The sequence below is a fragment of the Protopterus annectens genome, chromosome 12.part0 (assembly GCF_019279795.1).
Source record: "Protopterus annectens isolate FY-2018-M chromosome 12.part0, PAN1.0, whole genome shotgun sequence".
In the NCBI taxonomy this organism is placed as follows: Eukaryota; Metazoa; Chordata; order Ceratodontiformes; family Protopteridae; genus Protopterus; species Protopterus annectens.
The window spans coordinates 208941565-208964548 of record NC_056746.1 but is presented as its reverse complement, the minus strand read 5'-3'; the positions used below and the strand labels follow the sequence as shown (position 1 = coordinate 208964548).

Below are 22984 nucleotides of genomic sequence, written 5' to 3'. Positions count from 1 at the left end.
AGAAGCAGAAGAGGGGGAAATTTTTCTGGAAGACGCCGTCCCAGAGGCGGCAGAGGCCCCCACAACACTGGAGACCGCGAGTCCTTTCGTGGCTCTTCAGCCTTCCACAATCCCTGAAGGATTGCCCGACTGTGCAGCTCCGGAGCCAGTCGGGGGGTCATTTTTCGAGGCACCTAAAAGCCTGGGAGGGTATCACTCAGGACCGATGGGTGCTTCGAATCATCGCCGGAGGTTACGCCATCCCCTTTTCACACCCCCCTCCGCCGTCCAGGAATTTTCTATTTCCATTAAGTTGGAATTGTAAATTTATGTCAGGGTGCCCTTATGGGTCGAGTTCATTACTAAAACATTTTCAGAATGGACAGGTGAGGAACAGTTAATTTTTTAACCTTTGTTTAAGAGAAGTAGTTGTGCATGATTTGCCACTGCAGTAATGTGCATACCATTGTTTTCCACAGCAGAATATAAAAAGGGCCACAAAAAAGGCCCATTCATACTTGTTTGCTACTGACTTTAGCACTGTAAGACAAATGCCCTTTGTGTGCAGTGTATTTTGTGCCATTCTGCACTAACTCAGAGCAGATCTGAGAGTTTCCACTTAGGTTCTTGACATAGCTAAAGAAAAGTTCTTGACATAGCTAAAGAATGCTTTTTGGTTATCTTTGGAGTCCTTGGCAATTTTCCTTTCGAAGCTAGCCTTTGATGATTTTATGAGGGATTGTAGTTTCCCTGATCAGGGATGTCTTTCCTTCTTGGGATTTTACTCTCTTCTGTACTAGATGTTCATCGTGTTTTACTGTTGCAGTCATTACAATTGGGTTATCCTGCTGGCAGGCTACCCGCAGTCAGCCTGAATTACAAAGTCTAGGTCCGGCGTCTATTGCTGTCACCTCTTCCCTGACGTCAGTGCGCCAGGGGTATAAAAGATGCAGCCAACGCCATTTTCTTCAGTCTTTCTTGCCGCGCGGTGCCCGAAGCAAAAGCAGGTCGCAAGTGCCGGTCGGCCAACTCCTGAGATTTTCGTGTTTGAATTTCAGATCCGAAGTTTTCATCAAAAGCCAAGTACCCCGTTGGGGAAACTTTTTTTCTTGCTCCAGTCCATTGTCAGAAAAAGTTAATAATTGTATTTCTTGTGGGAAGCAAATACCTCATAAGGGCTTTCATTCCTACTGTATTCCTTGCCTAGACCCCCCCACCCCGCAGCGTATTTGTCGGTTCTGTGCTAGATTTAACCAACGCACTATTAAGCATCGGTACGATTTTGCATTTCACTATTTTGTCAGAAGATTTAATTATACGATGTCGGATAGCCATCCGACTACCGCAATATACAAGAAACGCAAAGAAAAGTTCAAGCATCTGAGGTCCAAAACTGACTAGGCTTCTTCTAAGCCAGTAGCCGGTTCACTGGTTCTCAGTGAGGCGCTTTCGCAGCCCCTGACGCCTGCTACTTTAGAGCCGCAGGCTGCTACCGACTCCCACGTGGAGCCGACTAGGCAGGTGGATACTCAAGGCATTTGTACCTCGGAAACTATTCCCTCAGATGTGTCCGGAGCCGCTGAGCAGGCATTGGCTTCTGAGTGTGTTTTCAGGCCTACACAATTATATGTAAAAACGACTTCAGCTTCAAAGTCAGACTAAAGCACCTTTAAAGACAAAGAAACAAGTACAACAGCCACATGGACAGGCCTCAATGCCTAAAAAACAGATGCTCAAAATGGCCGAAGACCTAATTACTTTGATCAGGGGTTCCCATCCCCTTACTGATAGAGGCCTAGGCAAGAGACAGAATATGAATCTTCAGATCAGGTTTCCATTTCATCTGATTCCTCTTCTGATCAGGAATACTCTCTTCTTCCCTATGAGGATTCTGATGCTGAAGAATCTATTCCTTCAGCCGCTCCTCCTGGGGATTATTCTTTTGGGGAAACTTTGCATACCATGAGGTAGCATTTCCACTGGGAGAGCCAAGATTATTCAGAATCTAAGAGGCGGCTCAGAGATTTACTTTTACTACCTCAAGACATGCCCCTTGCTATTCCTCCTGTGTTAGATATTGTAGAGGATGTTTTTTCAGAGTCCAGTCTGACTCCTGACTCCTTGCCTCCAGCTCCTGTTAAGCCACACGGATATTACAGGGTTCCTGATTCACATAAATTTCTTTTTATAAACCCCGCTGCTGACCCAGAAACTATCTCTCAGGGTCCCAAAGGGTTCAAGGCTTCCACTGCAAAAAAACCCTACGCCCTCTGACAGGGATTCTAGGGCACTGGACAGATGGGGAAAAAAGATTTACACTTCTGCGACCTTTGCTATAAGGGCTTTAAATTGTCAATTTCAGAGGCTAAAATGTTAAATTCTGAATGTGCAGAAAACAAAGAAATGCAGGATTTATTGCATGCAGCTGAACAAGTAGGAAAGCATACTTTGCAATGTGGTTTTGATTTTCTAGAGGCCTCCTGCAGGGCCAATGTTACGGGTTCTGTCATCAGGAGGCATGCTTGGTTAAAGGAACAGAATTTGCCTGATCATGTTAAAGCAAAATTGTTAGATGCTCCATTACAGCATGGTACCTTATTTGGTGTTAAAGCAGAGGAGGTGTTGAAGAAAATGGAGGACAAAGCAAAATCTATGCAAACAGTCAAGGATTTCTTACAGGTACAGCCTCCAAGGTTTAGCAGACACTGGCCTACAAAAAATTGGTCCTTTCCAGTGGCAGATCCCAGCCCCAAGGCACATACAGATCTAAACAAATGGGGTGCTTCTACCTCCAAAAGCGGAGAAGACAAATCACAGCCATACAGGAAACAGTCCCAATGATACAGATCTAAACAAATGGGGTGCTTCTACCTCCAAAAGCGGAGAAGACAAATCACAGCCATACAGGAAACAGTCCCAATGACTTCCCCCTGCCTGCGCCAAGCACTTATTTTCTGGCAGCACCATTAGGGGGAAAACTAGCGCTTTTTCATCAGAACTGGCACATAATAACCCAGGACAAATGGGTCTTGAACATAGTGTCACAAGGCTACAAGTTTCACTTTCATACCCTGCCAAGGGTACATGGTTTGCCAGACCTGCCAAAAAATCAGTGGGCAGAGGCACAAAAGCAAGTTTCATCCCTCTTGGACATGAGGGCCATTCAGCAAGTACCAGAGCAAGAGCAGGGACAAGGATTTTACTCAAGACTGTTCTTGGTGCCCAGGAAGGGCAAAGCCTGGAGACCAATACTGGACTTATCTATTCTAAACACATATCTGGATATTCCAAAATTCAAAATGTTGACTCTGCAGCAGCTTCTGCCGATGCTGGGCAAGAAGGCTTGGCTTGTGACTTTAGACCTAAAAGAGGCATACCTGCATGTCCCAATCGGACAATCATGCAAAAGATACCTCAGATTCATAGCTGGCTCAATGCACTACCAATTCTCTGCACTGCCCTTTGGCTTATCTACTGCACCCAGGGTCTTCACAAAATGCCTGGCTCCAGTAATTGCATTCTGCAGACAGAGGAATACAAATATTTCCTTACTTGGATGACTGCCTCATTCAAGCAGAGAACAAGGACATTCTACTACAGCATCTGGCATTTGTAAAAAGATTACCAACATGCCTAGGGTACATAGTAATCGAAAATAAATCAAAACTAGTACCCTCTCAAGAGATATTCCTGGGTGCAAGCTTAAATACAACTGCCCAGATGGCTTATCTCACGCCAGACAAAGGCAACTGACTACTTATTTCAAACTGTTGGCAACAAAGGCCCAGTTATCTGCAAGAAAAATTTTGCAGGCTTTGGGCGTCATGGCATCCTGCATTCTGCTAATTCCATATGCAAGACTGCATATGAGGAAACTTCAGTGGTATCTAAAAAGTGTTTGGACTCAACATTGCCACAGCCTGGAAACAATATTCCCTGCCTGCAACAGGAGTTTCGATGGTGGGTAGAGGCCTGTCACCACAACAAGGGGCAGCCATTCACTTTACCCACAGCCAGGCAGACATTGACAACAGATGCAGCAGATCATGCCTGAGGGGCCCACATGGCAGGAAGATGTATTCAGGGAACATGGTCCGCAAGCCAAATGCATCTACATATCAATCAAAAAGGAGATGCTAGCTGTTCAGAATGCCCGTACAGCCTTCAAGGATCTACTTCATCCGGGACAACTACTAATAGACGGACAATACTACAGTCATGTGGTACATAAGCAGGGAGGAACACATTCCTATCCCTTTTGCAGACTAGCCATGACTTTGTGGGACACAGCATTGACTTACCAAGTACATCTGCAGGCACAATTCCTGCCAGGAAGATAAATACTCTGGCAGACGAACTAAGCAGAAATCTCATGGATCCCCATGAGTAGAAATTGGATCCGCAAGTCTTCAGCATGATGATAAAGAAATGGGGATGCCCGGACATAGATCTATTTGCCTCCCCTCACAACTGCCGACTACAGAAATTCTGCACAAGGATTTATCACAAGCACGCATGGAAAGTGGATGCACCATCTTTCAGCTGGAAAAACATAACAGTATATGCCTTTCCTCCACTGCCTCTCCTCCCCAGGGTACTCCTAATGGTCAGACAAGGGAAGCCATAAATGATACTGATTGCCCCAGACTGGTCCAGCCAGCACTGGTACCCAATCCTAAGGACCCTGTCTCAATGCCCAGCCTGGACATTACCTCAAATTCCTCACTCACTGTCCCAACAAAACAATCAGATCCTACACAGCCAACTCAAGACCTTAAATCTGGCAGCATGGCAGATAATGTAGTCATTCAAAACACCCCTCTTTCTAAAGCGGTGATGGATGTTATTTTGGAGGCCAGGAGGCCTAGTACTAGAAAATCTTATGCTGAAAAATGGAAGAGATTCTGTGCTTGGAACCAGGCACAAGGAATTGACACAATGGTACCAAATATTCCTCAGATTTAACTGAGATGCTGGACAAAGGCCTTTCCTTTTCATCAGTTAAGAGTCATGCCTCTGCCATTTCAGCTCATTACAATACAGAGCCAGCTGTTTTTTCTCATCCTTTACTAAGGCAATACCTCAGAGGAGCCAAAAACTTAAGGCCTCCAAGGATATCACCAATACATGCGTGGGACCTCAATTATGTCTTGGAAAAACTCACCCTGCCTCCTTTTGAGCCAGCCGCTACAGCTGACATTAAATTTTTATCTTGGAAAATAGCTTTGTCCTAGCAATAACCTCTGCAAGATGAGTCTCAGAGCTATGTAGCTGTGGAACCTTTTATCATTTTCCATCCAGATAGGGTTTCTCTGAGGACAAACCTGACCTTTATGCCTAAAGTAGTGTCCAGTGTGGCCCTTAACCAAACTATTCACTTGCCTACCTTTTATCCAAACCTACAGAATAAGGGTGCAAGACATCTGCATTCTTTGGACATACACAGACAGCTGCGCTTCTACTTGGATAGAACCAAAGCTTTCAGAAAGACTGAGCAATTATTAGTGGCATATGCTGCAAGATCACAAGGAAAGGCTATCTCAAAGCAGACTATTTCAAAGTGGATAAGCCACTGCATTCGTTTCTGCTATTCACAACATGGCAAATCAGTGCCTAAGGACATTACCAGAGCAGCAGCCACTTCAGCAGCCTTCCTCAGATGAGTACCAACTAAAGACATTTTAGAGGCTGCAACCTGGAGTTCAGTGCACACTTTTACAAAGCACTACCACTTACCACTCTACTCTAAATCCAGGGTAGGCTTTGCCACTGCAGTTCTGCAGGACCTCCTAGCCGCTCCTAATCCTATTTAGCTCCAGCCTCCCAATCTTAGCTTTGGGATACAACCCAATTGTAATGACTGCAACAATGAAATACTATGAACATTGTACAGTTGTGTACCTACCATAAATGTAGATGTTAGAGTGTATTCACTGTTGCAGTCCAGGTTACCCACCCACCATCCCCCTTATCTTTGTTGGAACTTATCTGTACTTCTCAATTCTATACAACCTATGTGGTATATTTGCTTGTAGATGAGGGAATAATTTACTTTGGTGCATGCATGCTTTATTGACATATTTTTAGCCTACCCTTTTGGGGGCACCTGACATCTGGGGCAAGAAAAACTGAAGAAAATGGCGTCGGCTGCATCTTGTAAATCCCTGGCGCACTGATGTCAGGGAAGAGGCGACAGCAACCGACGCCGGACCTAGACTTTGGAATTCAGGCCGACTGCGGGTAGTCCGCCAGCAGGATAACCCAATTGTAATGACTGCAACAGTGAATACACTCTAACATCTACATTATGGTAGGTTACACAACTGTACTTTTCCTCCTTCTATTGTATAGCTTGTTTATGGCAGGGGTCCACCAGAATGGTTTCCTTTTCTTGGAGGAGTGAGTCTTGGCTTTGCTTGGGATAGCACGATTCATGCATTCTTCCAGGTGCTCATAGAGTGCTTTTGTAAGGGGTTCAGCAGCTTGGATAGCGTTGCCATTTAGCAATGGGGGCTGTGAACCTTTCCATCTTGGTCTTAAGTAACATGAAGTTTGCTTTTGAAAAGTTTTTCACTGTGGTTTCCTTAACTGGGGGTGGGGACGGAATGTGGATATCCAGAGTGACTAGTCTATGGTCTGATCTAACCAGCAAAGGTTTGACCTCTGGTGTAGAACACCGGTCGCCCATGATGGTGATGACCAGGTCCAATATGTTGTCACCTGTGTGGGGGTGTTGACCAGTTTATCCAGGGCGTTCAAGTTTATAAATTCTAGGAAGTGTTGGGCAAGGGAGTTCGTACTTGAGTAGTTCTCCCAGTTAATGTTTGGGTAATTGAAATCACCCAATATTAGGGCGTTTAGTAAGACCTTCATATTTTCCAGTGTCTCCAGAAATGCGAAATGGGGGTCCTGTGTCATGGTGGGTGATCTGTAGCAAGCTACAATTTGAATTGCAGTTTTGCCCGTTTAATTGCACATGGATGATCTCTGAGGCATTGTGCTGTGCCACTAACCTGGAGGTGTGGGGTATCCTTGATGAATATGGATACACCCCCACCTTTTTGTGTTTCGGTCCGGGTTCTGTGGCCGAACAGTATGGTATGAGTTGTAGCCTGGTAGTGCTGGGGTGCTCTCAGGAGCCTTAAACCAGGTTTCTGTTACTGCACAGATATCGATGTTTTCCATACTGAGGAGTGCCTCGAGGCATGCATTTTGAGGTTTAGACTTCTGGCGTTGAGTAGCATTACCCTCAGTTTTTGGTTACTTGTGCTATTTACGGTGGTGGGTTTGTCTTTTGAGCCTTTCCTAAAAAAGGCAATATGGGGGTGGCAAAAGCCTTGGCCAGTATTCGAAAGCCTAAGGGTGACATGTGGAAGCCATCTCTTGCGAAGCAACGTGGCTTATCGAGCATGTCATCCCAGGTGAACAGATACTGGATCTCCTTTGAATGACACCAGAAACTTAGCCAGTTGTTGAAATTGATCATTTTTTCATTATACTGTAACTTCATTCTTGGTGAGGGCAAGATGCTACTTAAGGTCATACCGGCCTGGGCTACATGATCAGAGAGCTCTTCCATGTCTCTTCATGTAGTCCTGGGAGCTACGTCTCAGGTCATTCACACCAACATGGACAATGACAGAGTCGTATTTGTACTTGTTTTGGAGCGACCTGAGTGCTTGTGTTATGTGGCAGATCTTGGCGCCCGACAGGCAGCTAACTGTAACCTTCTCCTTGTCCAGCCTACTTAGTGGGACATCAGTGTGTCTGACTATAGTGTCGCCTATTACTAGTGTGTTGGGTATGTTATTTTGCCTTAAGGGCTGTGATTGCGTGGCACACTGATTATGTGAAGTATGTGTTTCATGGTTTGTGATAGGGTGTGGAGGTTGCTTGGGTGTCTGCTTTGGAGGTTTCTGTTGCTTTTGCAGATTTTTATTTAGAGCCTCCAAGTATGTTTTCGTGTAATTGTGCGTTATTTGCCGGTGTTGGTTTAGTAGGTCTGTGTGAGACTGGTGATGTGTTGCAAGTATTTTCCTTCTCCTCTTGACTGTCCGTTCCAGTCTTGGGTTGAGAGAGCTTTGCCTCCAGTTTGCCTGTATAATTGCATCTCTCGCATATATTAGTGTTTGGTGGTAGGAGGAGAAGGTTGTCTGTGTACATGAGGCAGTTGTAACATTGCCGCAAAATGCCCAGATTCACCAGTTGGACTTGGAGAGTACACCTGAAACTGGCCTTTGGACATGCCTGAATAGGTAAAGTGAGCTGTTTTACTGATTAGCTGATAGGGATGAATAAGAGAGCCTTGTCCTTCTGGTCAGTATAGGGGGTCTAGTGCTAGGGTTAATTAGTGCTTGCTATGAGTTTTGAGCAAGTGCTGGGCTGTGAAATGAATGGTTTGAGTGCTTAAGTTGAAAGTTTGTCTAGTTCCAAGGGAAAAATTGAAGAGTAAACTTTGTGGAGCCGTTAATAGTTTAACCCTAGCTAATTGGCACTGTCCAGCACGCAAAACTGCGCAAATGTGGTTTTTATAGCAGGGAAATGAAAGAGAGCAAAATTAGCCCAAAATGGCCAATAAACTACTAACTTAATGTAAAACAATTGGTCTGAAGCCCAAGTGCAATAACCAAAAGACTTTAAAATAACAGTTACAATTTAATCAGGGTACTACCAAGCAGTAATAAATGCAGCAGAATAAACACAATCGAATACTTTTAGGAAGAGGCAAAAGCAAAATAAGGTAATAAAGTAGAAAGAAACACAAATACAGTAAAAGCAGATCAAGTGCAAATTTTATATATGTATGTGTGTGTGTGTGTGTGTGTGTGTGTATATATATATATATATATATATATATATATATATAACAATAGAAAACAAGCAAACTGATTTGAACAAATTTACCCAATTAACCAGTAAAAACCTCATAACTGAGCCCTTTTCCAGCAGTCTTCAGACAAGTTCAGGGCCTAAATGGGTATGCCTACTCGAATGTTCTCTCTGTTATTAGGCTGGATGAGCTAATGAGACTAGACTAGGCTAGAGTTGGGATAGGGCTGAACAGATGGGAACGATAGGAGTGTCTGAAATCAAAATATGATCTCATTGTACTCTGAGTGAGCAAATGAGATGGGCCCAGGAGTGTTCAAACACAAATTTACAGGAGGGGTGGTCAATTGCTAACTGCAGACCGAGAGAGAGCTCACAATTTTCAGTAACCAAATAAGCAGATAAATGCAGTACTATTTTTAATTCAATATTCAATGAAAAAATAAACAGAAAAAATAAAATTCAGTGCTATCTTATAACACTGCAAGTTTGTACTTATCTCAGCTTGTAATAAAGTTGATGTAGGGTATGCAAAAGCTAACCAAACAGCTCAAGTATGCAAGTATTCAGCAGAAATAATTTCAGAGATAAGGGACTAAGACTTTAAGGCACAGAGAATCCCTCTAGGCTAAGACTTCTACACCGAATAGCAATGAAGTGAGAAGAATAAACTAATTGCAGACAGAGAGAGAACAGAGAGCTCACAATTTTCAGTAAACAAGCAGATAAATGCAGTACTATTTTTAACACGATATTCAATGAAACAATAAACAGAAAAAATAAAATTCAGTACTATCTTATAACACTGCAAGTTTGTACTTAGCTTGTAATAAAGTTGATGTAGGGTATGCAAAAGCTAACCAGATGGCTCAAGTATGCAGCTATTCAGCAGAAATAATTTCAGAGATGTATAGTAAAAAAGAAAGGGATGTGGGAATTCTAAAGACCTGCTCTGGTAGAGTTTTTAGCTGAATCCAGAATAGAAGTTGCTATTGAGATAGGGTAATCAGTAGAGTATATAAAATTGCACAACTATAGGAATCAATTGGACGAAGGTAGAAAGGATTGGGAAGAGATGTTTAATAAGCAATTCACAATGAAAGAATGGGAGGACACGTGTATGGCTTCTAAGTATGCAACAAAATCTAGAAGATTTAGGATTTTTGTTTGGATGTGTTTGCATAGGTATTTTTATACCCTAAGTAGACTTCAAAGAATTTTTCCTCAGGTAGATGCCAATGTTGGAGGTTTGATGGGGAAGAAAAAGGCAACTGGGAACATGTTTTGGGAGTGTAATAAGTTGGCAGACTTTAAAACTTCCCTACCAAAGTAGTCTTGTCAGAAATTTTCGGTAAGGAAATGGGTGTAACTAAGGAAATTATTTTATTAGCTGAGCTTACAGGATCTGAATTGCCTAGAACACAGTAAGGCCCTGAGTTTAATTCTGGTGGCAGCTAAAAAAGCAAAGTTTAAACCAAGTATATTTAGGTTCATAGGTTCATAGGTTTATACTAGGCTATCTGCCCTAAGGCATTTATAAGCCTAGCCCAAATTTTTGTGGCTTACCACCTTATATGAAAAAATACTGTGCCCATTAGTTTGTTGTGCCTCTGTCCAGCAGTGACACAGAGATGATTCCCGGGGTAAACCTACGATCTCCCATCCACAGGTCTAGATTTCTCTTGAACAGAGTCAGCGAGGTGCTCTGCCTCACGTGGACCGCGATTTTATTCCTCTGCATGAGGAGTCTCTGAGTGATAAATCTATCCCTCCAGCACGTCCTATTTATATCCGTGCTAAGGTTTAAGTCGCTTGCTCTAGTGGTTTTGGTGGATTTGGATTTTTGAGGTGGAGCATGTCCATTAATTCGGGTTGGACATGGCCTTGTATGTCAGGCACATGTCACCTCTGAGCAGACGGTATGCGACTGAATAGAGCTGGAGTTTCTTCAATCTGGCAGCATATGACAGATTTTGGAGTCCCTTTATCCTTTTGGTGAGGAACTTTTGGGGTCTCTCCAATTGCTGCAGATGTCGGGTAAGATACATCCCGAATGGGGCATTGTACTCGATCATTGGTCTGATAAGTGAAGAGTACAGCGGAACAATGACCTCACTAGATCTGGATGTGAATCCCTTCATGATCAAGTGGGCAATGTAGAAGGTCTTTCTAACCACTTTAGCAATGTGAGTGTCAAAAGAAAGGCCACTGTCAACCTGGGTCCCCAGGTCCCTGATAACCTCTTCTGTGCTTAGTGGATTGCCACCTATATGGTAGCTTGGGGTTACCTTGTTTTCCCGAAGGGTATGACTATACATTTTTGGCGTTTAACTTCAGGCCATGGCTCTGGCACCAGCTATCTCTTTCCGTGAGTCCCTTCTGAAGGATATCCATGTCCGATGCACTTTCCACTATGGCCCAGTTTGCAGTCGTCTGCAAACTTTGTCAGCCAAAGTCCTCCCATGTTGGCCTGTACTTCTGAGAAGTAGATGCCAAACAATAGGGGCCAAGGACCGAGCCCTGTGGGACACCACTTGTGACCGGCTTGGAGTCTGACACAGCGCCAGCAACTCTAACCCTGTGGGTTCTGTCCTTAAGCCAGTTTGCAACCCATCTTGTGACATATGGGTTTACATTTAAGCTGGTAAGTTTTTCTACAATACCCGAGTGGGGTATTGTGTAAAGCCTTTGCAAAGTCAAGGTAGGCTGTATGGACTGCCTTTCCCTCATCAATGGCCTTGGTGACTGTTTCGAAGAAGTCGACCAAGTTCAAAAGGCATGATCTTCCCTTGACAAAGCCAAACTGGGTCGGGTCCAATGTCTGCAAGTCCCCTATATCTTTGTTTATGAGCTCCATTATGATCCTCTCCATAGCTTTGCAGACTAGACTTGTTAAGCTTATGGGGCGGTAATTACCAGGGTCCGTAGAGGTGCCGCCTTTGTGGAGTGGGACCACAGTTGCCGTGCGCCACTCCTTGGGCACGTATCCTGTGGTAAGGCTGAGATTAAACAGCTGCCTTATGTGCGGGTTTAATTCCTCATTTAGCTCGTGTAGCACACAGCCGGGGACACCATCCGGTCCCATTGATGCTGTGTTTTTAGCTTTAGAGAGAGCAGCTTTCACCTGCGCATTTGAGATGTCCGGGAGGCTACACTCGGCTGGGATAGTTATCTCTCCTTTAGGGGAGAGGGGGTGAAGTTTGCACTGAACCTGTCTGCCAGTATGTTGGCAATGTCTGTGGGTTCAGTGATTTTTGTATCATTTTGGACTAATTCTGAGCATATCTGGGAGTTTCCACCCAGGTTCCTAACATAGCTGAAAAAGGCCTTATGATTGTCCTTTGAATCCATGGCAATTTTTCTCTCAAAATTGGCCTTAGTTGATTTTATGAGTGCTCGTATTTTTTACTAACAAAGATCGGGGTGACTTCCCTTTTATGGATTTTGTTCTATCATGTAATAGCTTTCTCCTCTTATTGTAAAGTTTGTTAATGGCTGGGGTCCACCAGACTGGACGTTTGCCCTTTGTGGAAAGAGTCTTGGTTTTATTTGGGATTGCCTGATCCATGCAGTCCTGGAGGTGTTCATAGAAGGCATTTGTAAGGGCTTCCATAGCTTGGGTTGTGGTTTCCTCTGGCTCAGGGGCCTTGAAGGATAACACACCAGTCTTGAGTAGTGTGAAGTTTGCTTTAGAGAAGTTCTTCACTATGGTCTCTTTTGTTTGGGGTGGGGGGGATGTGGATTTCCAGTGAGATTAGTTTATGATCAGATCTCACCAATGAGGGATATACTTCCGGTGTGGAGCATTTTGTCCCCATGTTTGTGACAATGAGATCTAGTATATTTTCTCCTCTTGTGGGAACAGTGACTAGCTGTTCCATGGCATTTGAATTTATGAACTCCAGGAACCGTTGGGCTAGAAAGTTAGGGCTTGAGTAATGTTCCCAGTCTATATTCGGGTAGTTGAAGTCACCCAATATGATGGTGTTTGGAGATACATTTATACCCTCCAGTGTCTTCAGGAAGGCTGTGTGGGGTTCCTGAGTTTGAGAGGGTGGCCTGTAGCATGCTACAATTTGTAGAGCAGTTTTGCCTGTGGTTAGTTGCACCTGGATGGTTTCCGAAGCTTCGTGCGTTGCCACCAACCTGGAGGTGTGAGTATCCTTTATGAATATGGATACACCCCCTCCTTTTGTGGTGTGGTCCGGGTTTTGGGGCGGCCACGCATGATATGAGGTAAAACCTAATAGTGACGGGGTGCTCTCAGGAGCCATGAACCAAGTTTCAGTTACAGCACAGACATCGATGTTCTCCATACTGAGAAGGGCCTCGAGTGCGTGCATTTTGAGATTTAGACTTCTGGCATTGAGCAGCATTACCCTCAGTTTCTTCCCATTTTTGTTTTCTAGGGTGGTAGGTTTAGAATTTGAGCCTTGCCTAAAAAAGGCACTATGGGGTGGCAAGAGCCTTAGCCAATATCCGAATCCCAGGGGTGACAGGTGCAAGCCGTCCCTTGCGAAGCAGCGTGGCTTGTCAAGCATGTCATCCCAGGCAGACAGACACTGGATCCCCTTTGAATGACACCAGACATTAAGCCAATTGTTAAAGCTGATCATCTTGTCTCTATATTGTGGCATCATTCTTGGTGAAGGAAGGATACTGCTCAGGGTTAGGGTCATACCTGCCTGGGCTACATAATCAGAGAGCTCCTCTATGTCTCTCTTCATGTAGTCCAGGGAGGTACGTGTCAGGTCGTTCACACCAGCATGGACAATGACTGTGTCATGTTTGTACTTGCCGTGGAGTGACCCGAGTGCTTGTGTTATGTGGCGGATTCTAGCGCCCGATAGGCAGCTTGTATTCAATATTATAACTGAGATAAAAGAACTGGAAGTGGGATCTTTAGAAAAGGGTAAGAGCAAATTGCATAGAAAAAATGAGAATTGTGGGACTAATGCGTGCAGAATAATGTTTTGGTAGAGGATTGAAGTTTAATAAGGCGGGAATTGAGCAGTTTATGTAATGTTGGATTGATAGTCATACAAAGTAATAGACATGATGTATGTAGCATTTGTAAATGGGAACGTTAAAATGGTTTGTTTTCTTTTATATATGTATTAAATGTTACAATAAAGGGTATACATTTTCCCTCCACTTATACTTATTGCCATTATCTATCAGTTTCACAACGCTGTCGTTTTTAAAGTATAATTTTACGACTAAAAACATTGTCGCACTATTTACCTAGTTTATCTGTTTTGTTTTAAGTAGCTTTGCTGTGTTGAAAATCTCATTTTTCACTCACCATTGCAATACCAGCAAACTTTGCCTGTAGTTTTTGAAAATTAAAATTTTTTTAGCATTAATCCTTGTGCATCTGATGTGGAAACTCAGTTGTTGTCTCTAAATGTTTGTATGTCCAGGCTGGAATCCATGTTGAGCTGGAGAGATCAGAATGTTTTTGTAAGATAGGCTAGTAGTTTTTGTACTTTTCAGAATCTAATTAATGCATATTTCATTCAGGTTTCTGCTACACTACACTATCATCTTCCCAAACCTCGGCCTCAAGCAAATGTGCATCACTGCCACACAACATTACTATGCTTTCAATTCCACATTCTATATGTAAAACTTTTGCCATTCATGCTGTCACCACAATAAAAAACTTCTACGAAAATTGAGGGCCACCTCCCTAACTCCCAACAATATCCATTCAAAGTATTTCAAGTCGCTACAAAAACTCTTGCCTTAATAATCCATGGCTATTCTCTACCCCTCAACACAAACACTATCTCTCTAATTCTGAGATGTATATTAACTATCTGTTCTCTCCAACTCATTGTGGATTCCAGCATGGGATACATCAATGACTCTGTCCTTCTATCCTTAAACACTATATATACACAACAACATCGCACTCTTATTACAACTGCAATCTTTTTAGATCTCTGAAAAGCTTTTGATTCTACATCCCATGAAGTCTTTGAGGCCCTGGGACAAGCTTTATTTGCTCTACTATCTGTTTATACTGTGTTATAACCTGGAGGGGGGAGTGTGTTTTCATCATATACTGTTGGTTGTAAGGGTTATAGAAAGTGATCCATGCATGCAGTTAAAGTTTATCTGCAAAGGATTCTGGCAGCGAGGTGCTGCATTTTTGTGCTTGTTTAGGGAGGTATGTAGTAGTGGAATTGAGTTATATGTAGTGTCTGGATTAGGATGAATGTTGCCCCACTGCGACAGAAAACTGACTGTGTGGGTGGTAGTTACAGGGCTTGAAAATTTATGTAGATGTAGAAGCATTTGGGGGGGGGGATGTGTGGAGAATACTGTATGTTATGTGGAAAATCATAATCATTTTGCCTACTTGGGGCATAAAAATACCTGATCATAATGCGTGCTGCTTTATGACTTGTGTGCTATGATAATATGAATTGGAATAAGGTATTCATTTAAAAGAATGTGATAGTTAACAATTAAGGATAGCAGAGTTAGTAGTGTCCAAAAGGATGTTAGCTGCATATTGTTGGTAGATGGTCATATGCTAGGGATTGACTTGAATTTATGGTTAAGTTGGTAGGAAGAGTTTTTTTATGTAGAATGGTGTCTAAAGATGCGGCTTAGACTGTTTGAGAATTGCACTGCCTTGAATAAGTGAAATAAGCGTGGTTGTGAAAGTTGAAGGTTATGTGCTAAGATTTATGTTGCTACCAGTTATGCATTTTATTTGACAGGTGTGAGGTTTTATTGTATATGGAAGGGGCAGTACATTGACCTCGTAAAGGTGATCACACTCTTGCGGTGGCAGGGGTTGGAGTGAATAGGCCATTCATTGGCTAGCAATAAGCAGTTAGCATGTGCACAACAGGTCCCAGACACTGACTGACATTCATTAAAGAGGTGTAGTGTATGTATTGTAGAAGCTGATATTTTGTTTCATTATGAACATCTCCGTTTCTTGTGCTGTCTCTAGAGAGAGTACTAAGTTAAGAATAAAGTCTTCAAATGTGCCAGTTATAAAGTATACAGCACAGCCCTTTCTCAGTTAAAATACCTGGCTGCCTCCATACAGATTCTTCAGCAGGACTAAACCAGTTAGAACTGAAGTCCCATAGCAGTACCTAGTATTGCCTCTGTATGCTTAGTTTTTATTGGGCTAGCAGTGATCACAAGAGTTGGCAGATCCACCTTCCAGATGATGCCATTGACTCAGTGAAACTAAAATGTTTCTCCATTAACTTAAATTCAGGAGACAGTGTTGACACTCAAAACATCATGTACTAGTTTTCTTTTTCAACTGGTTTAGGTAACTGCTGGAAGGTGAACAAGCTTTCTTTGCTTTTGGTTACTCCCAAGTACGCTTCTGCATATGCCTTTTTATATGTCCCTTATTTTTTTTTCATATCATGTGGATACATTCGTTTTGAGTAATTTTTGTAATGCTGTCCTTGTAAACCCACTTCATATCTTTAAGGACATTTTCCTTTATTTGTAATATTGTGTTGAACTATCCAGGTGTCAGGAAGATATTAAGAAGTGTAATTCTCTGCCAGGGTAGAACATTGTTTGAAAGCTGTACATAAAGTCTCTCTACTTTATAAAGTTCTGATATTAACTCCTCCTACTTGTGAGTAGATATAAAAGTTATGGTCTGTGTCTGGGAGTTCTGATGTGTGGTGATTACATGTGTATAAAATGGTTTGCTTTACAGATTAATGGTTTGTTTGCTGAACCTAATCCCCACCTTTTTGTTTACTTCAAAGATGGCTTTTGCCAAGTATTGCGGCAATGGGAACCAGCTTGGCTTGGACATCAGAACTACCTACGAAATAATCTCTCGTGTCTTTCAGTCTTCATCTCCATGTAACAAACAGGGCATATTCATGTTGCAGAAAGGAATGAATGATACAATGAGGTAATGTTTGCTAAGGTGAAGCTTTAAAATTCATTTCTACATTGCTAGCCTTTTGGCACAGTTTGCATTTCCATCTGATGACCTAGTTTTAGGAAGGCATTTGTAATGTAGACAGCCTGTTAAGAGGGTAAGATCAGTTGCTATTTGCCAGTGGTTGTTGGTAAACAGTGGGGTGTAGTTGGAACTGGATGCCCTGGAGAGGAATGGGAATACATATGAAACATATCTGCATGGTGTGGAAGCTGTGTGCATAGTTTACCCTTGGCAGGCCAGTTTTGTCTTCTCTAATTAACCCCATTATTCAGTGACATGCAGCCAATAGATACAGATTACTCTGAATGAATGCAGTCCTCATCAACAGCATGAGGTGCCACTACAGATGACATTGGCATTAGTGGCAGTGATGCCTGATAATGGCAGCCAAGGAAGAGCAGGGCAACGGACCAGTATGTACAGTGCATGGTTTAAGTAGCATGAAACATTTAAGTCCCTCATCCTTCCAAATAATTTGAGCACAGTAGACCTTGCTTAAAATTCTTAGTTTTGTAGATGTGCTTGTTAAGTGTAGATGTTCTTCGTGTTTCACTGTTGCAGTCATCACACTTGGGTTATTTGCCTGCAGGTAGCCTTCAGTCAGCCCGAATACCAGAGACTTAGTATTTCTGCGTCGGATGCTGTCGCTCCAGGACTGTCGTCAGAGGGTATAAACACAGGCAACAGAGGCCATTACATCAGTCTTTCTTGCCAAGGAGCCCGAAGCAGAAGCAGTTTGCAAGTGCCAGTCCAGACACTACCTGAATTTTCATTTACAAATTGAATAATCCTGAAGTCTTCTAAAGCTAAGTACCCCGTTGTGGATCCTTTTTTCTTGCTCTAACCAATGTCAGAAAAAAGTTAATTGTCTTGCCTGTGGAATACCAGACAGAGATTTTCATTCTTGCTGCATCACTTGTTTAGGCCCAGACCACGACGTACCTCGCTGTCGGTTTTGTGCATTGTTCAACGCCTGAACTATTCATAGTCTGGCTCTTGTCGCTAAATTCTTTCGTTCTTGATCTCCGTATTACGAAATGGCTTCGGTAAGCCATCCGACTACCAATATTCCGAAAAAACATAAGGATAAAGACAGACAGAGACAGACCGCATAGGTCCAAAGCTGCCGACAACGCTTCCATTGAGCTAGTCGCCAGTTCGCCGGTACTCAGTGAGGTACTTTCGCAGCCCCTGATGCCTGCTTCAGAGGATTTGCAGACCTCTACTGAGACCCATTCGGAGTCTGGTATGCCACAAGACTCTTCTTCGACTATGGCCCTTGTGGATGTCTCTACCTTGGATTGGTCTGGAGCCGCTGTTCAGGCACTGGCTTCTGAAGCAGTTCTTCGCTTAACCGATGTTTGACTCGAACCGACTTCCTTTTTTTCTAAAACTACCGAGTTTCTTATGCCTATAGTACTCGCTACGCCTAGAAAACAGACGACCAAAGTGCATGAACCTACTCCCATGCCGCAATCACAAATTCTTAGAATTGCAGAAGACCTTGCAGACCACATCGGATTAGGGACTTGCTCAAGATTCTTTTTGGTGCCGAAAAGAACAGGGGACCTGAGACCCATATTAGATCTCGCCAACTGAACAACTATGTACAGAAGTCCAAGTTCCGTATGGTCACACTACAATCGATTCTCCCATTGTTGGGAGAGGAGGTATGGATGTGCTCCATCGACCTCAAGGATGCTTACTACCATGTGAAAATGGACAGGGCATCCAGGAGTCACCTACGCTTCTGGTTGGGAGCCAGTCATTTTCATTTCGGCCAACTGAACAACTATGTACAGAAGTCCAAGTTCCATATGGTCACACTACAATCGATTCTCCCATTGTTGGGAGAGGAGGTATGGATGTGCTCCATCGACCTAAAGGATGCTTACTACCATGTGAAAATGTACAGGGCATCCAGGAGTCACCTACGCTTCCGGCTGGGAGCCAGTCATTTCCAGTTTCGAGCCCTGCCCTTTGGTCTCTCCACAGCCCTCCGGGTGTTCACCAAGTGTATGGTGGTGGTGACTACTCACTTGAGATGTCAGGGATTCCAAGTGTTTCCATATCTGGACGACTGGCTCCTTACCGCCCCCACCTGGCATCGACTAGTCCAAACCAGGGACGCTACCATCACGCTATGCCAACAGTTGGGTATAACACTAAATTGGGAAAAATCTGCTTTGTTGCCCTCGCAGCGTGTCACCTTTATAGGCGCAGAATTAGACACCATTCGAATGCGAGCATTCTTACCGCAGGAGAGGATCGGAGTCTTACAACAACAGATACACATCCTGATGCCCCTGAGGAAAGTGAAGGCAAGATGGGTTCTCCAACTCCTGGGAACCATGGCAGCAACAATTATGTTGGCCCCTCTAGCGAGATTGCATATGAGACTTCTCCAATGGGCTCCTCTTTGTTCAATGGTCTCTCCGAAAATTTCCACTTTCTCACCCCATTTTGCTCACGGACAGATGCAAACAGGACCTCAGTTGGTGGCTTTGCACCAACAATTTGGACGAGGGAAGGCCCTTCATTCCACCCATACCGGTTACCACAGTGACCACGGACGCCTCCCAGATGGGGTGGGGGGGCATTATCTTGGCAGGACAGTCCAAGGCACGTGGCAAGAGCATGAGATACATCTGCATATCAACGTCCTAGAGATGAGAGCAGTGCTACTTGCGTTGCAGGCACTTCAGAGCGTTTACCTCTAGGGACGATTGCAATACACTTGGACAACATGCCAGTAGTGTGGTATCTAAACAAGCAAGGGGGAACCAGGTCTTAACCCCTGTGCAGAGAGGCCATGCGAGTGTGGCAGTGGGCAGTAACTTCCCAACGGTTTCTGGTAGCAACGCACATTCCAGGGAAGTCCAATGTGATTGCAGACAGGCTAAGCAGAGCTATTCTGATGCCTTACAAGTGGTCCCTGAATCACCTAGTTGCAGAGCGAATCTTCAGCAGATGGGGTCAGCCTTGCTGTGACCTTTTTGCCAGCCCTCTCAATGCAAAATGCAGCAGCTACTTCACGCTGATCCTCCCACAGGGGGATTCACCCAGGGACGCTCTGGTTCACGATTGGCTCTCCAGTCTGCTTTATGCTTTCCCTCCGTTTCCCTTACTGTCAAAGGTGATTCAGAAAGCGCAATCCTTGGGAAGCAGAATGATTCTGATTGTTCCACACTGGCCTCGTCAAGTCTGGTTCCCCTTTCTTCAACCATACATTGTGGATACTCCTTGGATTCTGGACCCTCAACCAGATTTACTGACACACATGTCGGGACAGTTCCACCCCTCTCTGATGACTCTCCGGTTGACAGCCCTGCTACTCCACTTCCATCATTAGTTAGGCTTCATAAATTCTCACCGGAAGTGGTTCACATATTATCTTCCTCTCATAAGCCATCTACTAGCAAGATTTATTCTAACAAATGTAAGAGGTTTTCTATTTGGGCGTATACCCAAGGAATTGATCCTTACACAGCTCCAATTGCTTCAGTCTTGGAGTTTTTGTCTATGCTTTTCCATCAGGGTTCCGCATCAGCTGCCTTCAAAGTTCAATTGGCAGCAATCTCTAATTTTCATGTTGCTAATGAGCCTAGTCTTATGGCTCATAGACTCTGCAAGGCTTTCCTGAAGGGTACTCTGTTACTCCGTCCCCCGGTCTCCGAGCCGATCATGCCCTGGGATCTCAATTTTGTTCTACAAGCCCTTACCTCACCACCTTTCGAGCCTGCAGCTACCTGTGAATTGAAATTCTTGACTTGGAAAACAGCCTTTTTAACAGCAATCGCTTCAGCAAGGCGAGTTTCAGAAATTCAAGCCCTCTCCATCAAACCTCCATACTTAATCATCCGTAAGGACAGGGTTTCTCTTGGACCAAACCCTTCGTTCCTTCCTAAAGTGGCTTCTGTGTCTAATCTTAATCAATCCATTGAGTTGCCTGCGTTCTTTACTCATTTTTCAAACAAGGCAGAATTTAAATTTCATCATTTGGATGTACAGAGACAATTACGTTTCTATCTGCACCGGACAAAAGATATCCGGAAGTCTGATCAACTATTTGTCTCCTTTTCGGAAAACAAAATGGGGTCCCCAGTCTCCAAGATCACCCTATCCAGATGGATATCTAGTTGCATCTCTTTCGTCTACCACGCAAGAGGAAAAGATCTGCCATTTCCAGTCAAGGCTCACTCTACTCAGGCTGTTTCTACATCTACAGCCTATCAAGCCAGATTGTCAATGGATGATTTATGTGCTGCAGCTACTTGGGCTTCTCCTCACACATTTGTTTCTCATTACAAATTGGACGTGGCTTCTAGGAGCAGGTCGTCCTTTGGCTCCACAGTTCTCAGGAGTATTTTCCTATGAGCCACCCAGGATGTAGGTGCTAGGGACGCTGTCCCACGGGTAAGAATGTAGGCGAGATAAGACTATATAACATCAAGAAGTTATGTACTCACCATAACGTTCGATGTATGTAGTCCATCTCGCCTCACATTCTTACTTACCCTCCCACCTTCCCCCCTCCCTGGAGGATCTGGAGGTTAGGTTTCTATCTACAGAGTTCCCCTTACTTTAGCTTATTCTTTTATCTGGATGTTGTGTATGCATGGGATACGAATGAGTATTGCAGCAAACTAGATCTGGGGATATGGAGCAGTGCACCATGGGATACCTGCTTAGCCCAGCCAATAGAAGACTTCGAGCTAGAAAAGTTTGGCCGAGTCGGAGCCGATATTCAGCTCCGAACCCACGGGTAAGAATGTGAGGCGAGATGGACTACATACATCGAACGTTATGGTGAGTACATAACTTCTTGTTTCTGTGGTAAGATCGATTTTTTTTTTTTTTTTACTTTGTTTTATTAACTTCTGTGTCAAAACTCTTTGCTACCTAAATACTTATTGTATGTATTTTGAGGCAACAGCTTTTGTGAACTTATTTTATTTATACTGGTCATAATTAACCAAACTATCATTCGTGACGGACAGGACTAGTCTACAGCAGCCACTTTTCTCTCCTGCTTTATTGGCTCAGTTAACCCAAGAGAAATTTGTGCAGGACATGTAAGGGAGCTGCTGTTCTGCCTATGTCAGTGCCTACCCAGTGCAAGACCTAGAAGCCTGCATTAGTTATTTGCAGAGAAAATGCCACTGTGTATAAATGTGAATAAGGTGGAGAAAACTTCTAAGTTATGATTTACTGCTGGTGACCAATCTAAGAGCCAGTGTTGGTAGGCACTGAAAATTTGTGTTAGTGTTTATTCCTGTCAGCTGCTGATGCTTTCTGTTTGGGATTTAAATATTCATTTTTTTATTTTATTTTTTGGGTTATACGAGTTATCCTCTTTTGTCTGGCAGGCTTTTAAGTGTAGAGGCTGCTTGTTCTTTAATGAGCTAATGTTTTATTCCATTCAGGTTTTTTAGTTGTCAGCCTTTTGCTTTCTTAGGTACATTCTCATTGACTGGCTGGTGGAAGTGGCTACCATGAAAGACTACTCAAGCTTGTGCCTTCATGTGACCGTGAGCTGCGTGGACCGGTACTTGATGAAGCGACCTGTACCCAGAGCAAAGTTGCAGCTCTTAGGAATTGCTTGTATGGTTATATGTACCAGGTAAGGAATTGCCTAACAATCCTTAACAAGAAACTAGCAAATAATGTTCAAGTTACATGTATATAAGCCCATTGTCCATATCCTCATTAGAAAGGAATACAGATTAAAAAGTGAAAAAAAAAAAGATAAACTGTTGCATTAACTTACCTTGCATATGTTGTATTGAACGGGGCATTTTGTGAATACACACAGAGCCCATATTATCCCATGTGCATTTGCTGTCATTTCTTCCTTGCCATTAAGTCAAGGTTTATTAATCGACCTAGTAAGAGGCCTTGCAATGAGGCTTCAGAGAATTTCTTTAGCTATAATCCCTTCCATGCAAGCATTTGTTGTCTAAGATGCCAGTAACAAGATCCAGGAGCTGAATCTGCTTATCTTGACTACAAGAAAGAAATCCGATTTAGTTTTTTTTTTTTTTCCAAAGCAAGCTAGGATGAATAACTGACCAGCCTAAGTCTTCCACAGAGAGACAGGGAGGGAGAGACATAAAAGGAGAAAGACAAAGAAAAGGATAGAGAAAGGCTTAAAAAAAATTCTCTCCTGAACCTTTAGAGTCCTCTGGTCTGGCTTCTAACGTTCTGAGATTCACATCTGGTCGCTAT

General features: G+C 43.5%; 1 protein-coding gene across 1 annotated transcript in view; it reads left to right on the top strand.

Annotated features, from left to right (window-relative positions):
• CCNF (cyclin F) overlaps positions 1-22984 on the top strand; it is a gene marked incomplete in the record, with an annotated part of 700297 nt that overhangs the window by 274596 nt on the left and 402717 nt on the right. The window contains 2 exon segments of the mRNA XM_044089259.1: positions 16572-16723; positions 22215-22379. Coding sequence (XP_043945194.1) covers positions 16572-16723; positions 22215-22379 — 317 coding nt within the window.